Below are 2,369 nucleotides of genomic sequence, written 5' to 3'. Positions count from 1 at the left end.
CTGCAGCTGGCTGGAGCAGCCGTACTGAATGAGCGGTGTGAAGGTTGTCAGCTGCAGCTCCGCGTCTGTCTGCAACTCGTGCCCAACCAGGTTGGGCATCTTGGTCACATTGTAGCCGAGATTCTGGCACATGGTGATGCGGATGGGGTCGCAGCGCCGCTCCTCTTCGTCCCCAAAGCCCTGCACCCGCCCCAAGAGCAGCAGCAAAGGCAGCAGCCGCGGCAGACTGAGCCCGACGCCCTTGGGGCCCCCCATGACTCTCGGCCCCGCGCCCCGCTGGGCCATAGCCAGAGCCGGGGGCGGCAGCGGCGGCGGTTGCTCCAGTAGACACCCCCAGTTTGCACAGGAGCTCTGGCTACCCGCGTTGCTCCCAGTTCTGCGGAAGGGAGTGTGATAAGGCGCCAAGGGCGACGATCGGGCAGTGTTCAGCTCCTCGGCAGCTGTGTGCGACTGTGGAGGGAGTTAGATGTCCCGGGCTGGGGCCGAAGACCAGGCTGGAGGGGTCATGGCTGCAGGCGGCCAGCCTCCCACCGAGCGCCGGTTGCCTCCACCCGGCGTCCAGCGAAGCCCGCCAGCACCCAGCACCGCGCCGCTTGCACTGCCTGAGTCCTGCGCCGGGCGCTGGAGGTTCGCGGGGCGGGGACGACGAGGGACCGACAGCGCGCTTCTCCAATGGCTGGGCGCCTCGGGCGGCTGTGGGCGGGCCCGCGAGGCGTGGCTGCTCTCCCGCTGGAAGGGTCAGCCTCCGCCCGCGCGCCCCTCTCCATCCCGGCCTCCCTCCCCGCCTCCCCGGAGCGCCCCGCCCCGCTGCCCCGCGCTTGCTCTCCTCCCACCCCGTGCGCCCCGAGCTGGGGCCAGAAGGGGATGGGGTTGCGCGCTCCTCCTGGCCAGTCCGCCCCCTGCTCCCCGAGGTGAGAAGCGCTCCCTGGTCGCTCCGGCCCCCTTTTTTTCCCTTCCAGCTGTCACCTGGGCCCACCACCACCTCGCCAACATACACAATAGAACATGGGGTTGTGACTTCAAATTCCGGCTGTGTGACCTTGAGAAAATTGCCCAGCCTCTCGGCGTCAGTTTCCTCATCCATAAATTGACTTGGAAGGATTAGAGGCCAGGCGTAAAACGCTTAGCGCCGTGCCTGGTACAGCCGGAGCGCGCAGCTATTTTCACTCCCCGCTGGCTGCGGCCGGGCCCGCGTCTCCCCCGCCTCCGGCTCCGCCCGATCTGCACCCGGGAGCTGCTCGCCTCGGGCGGGGAGTGGGGGAGGCGCCCCGGACCAGCAGCGCTCTCGCGCTCGGGTTTCCTTCACTGTATGAAATGAAATTCCACAGGGGGATTCGAAAGGAAATGAGACCGGGACGCTCCGTGCTTCTCGGCCCGCCGCCCTTCCTGTCTCGGGGACACGGTTTCTAAATAAGGTTGGGAGGGCAGGGGGTGGGGTGGGGGGCGGTGGGAGGTGAGAGGCTTGACCTGTTAACGGAGGGTGACAAAGGCACACAACCAGTAGAGTCCTCCCCCAGCCTCTCGGACACCCCTTTCCTGCAGGCTGCCCACCTTTCTTCCTTCTGCTGCTGCTCAGGGTCCTGGGCAACTCGGAATCACGGGACCTGGATTGCAATCCCTGTTACCCTGGGGCTTTTGTGCTGGTCCACCCTCTACTTTACAGTGAAATCCTCAGCAGGTGGAATGTCCTAAACTCTCTACCTTTTACTTTACCATAGCTTCTCTGAGCCTCGATCTGAACTCTTAATGTTCTGACTGGACTCCTAGCAGGGGAGGAGCTTGTCCACTTGCGGCTACTAGATTCAAACCACTTACTTTTGGGTTGGCAGCGCTGCGGCCTTACCACGAAGTCACTAGAGCTCCCTGTACTTTAGAAGTTAATATCTACCTCACACTGTCATTCCACAGCGAGATGTCTGTTAAGTTACTTAGCACGGTGTCCTGCACACAGTAGGGATGGATAACTTGGTAATGGTCCTTTTCAGTACAACTATGAGACAATCTCCTTTCAGTCTGCTGCCAAATAGACCTTTCACTGACAGCCGGGCCTGAGAATCTGAGATCCTTTTGTTCATCACTTGTCACCATTTTCCCAAAACAAGGTGACTGGTATCAACTCTATGAACTTTTGGTATCCTCTCATTACAGCTCTATCTCTGGCACATGGCAGGGGCTCAGTACAAGCTGGAAGGAAGTCTATACCACTCACATGGTGTTCATATTCTGTGTAGTACCCATTCTTTGTGGTATTTTTAGTTTTCATTTAACAAATGGATTTTCTTGTAGTAAGGGTAAAAAATAGAGTTAGCATTTTTGGTATTTGGCTTTGTATCTAGAACTGTGTTGGGCACATAGAAGCTGCCTCTGAT

At 59.6% G+C, this 2,369-nt stretch overlaps 1 protein-coding gene across 1 annotated transcript in view; it reads right to left on the bottom strand.

Annotated features, from left to right (window-relative positions):
* The window catches only part of FZD4 (frizzled class receptor 4), a 3,547-nt gene extending 3,262 nt beyond the window's left edge, over nt 1–285 (bottom strand). The window contains exon 1 of the mRNA XM_006895254.1: nt 5–285. Within this exon, the coding sequence (XP_006895316.1) occupies nt 5–285 (281 nt within the window). The remainder of the gene's footprint in view (nt 1–4) is intronic.
* Between the last annotated feature and the right edge of the window lie 2,084 nt (nt 286–2,369).

Source organism: Elephantulus edwardii, unplaced genomic scaffold (assembly GCF_000299155.1).
Source record: "Elephantulus edwardii isolate Elephantulus edwardi_28Jun2011 unplaced genomic scaffold, EleEdw1.0 scaffold00163, whole genome shotgun sequence".
In the NCBI taxonomy this organism is placed as follows: Eukaryota; Metazoa; Chordata; class Mammalia; order Macroscelidea; family Macroscelididae; genus Elephantulus; species Elephantulus edwardii.
The sequence above is the reverse complement of the archived record's forward strand: the minus strand, read 5'-3'. Positions and strand labels throughout refer to the sequence as shown.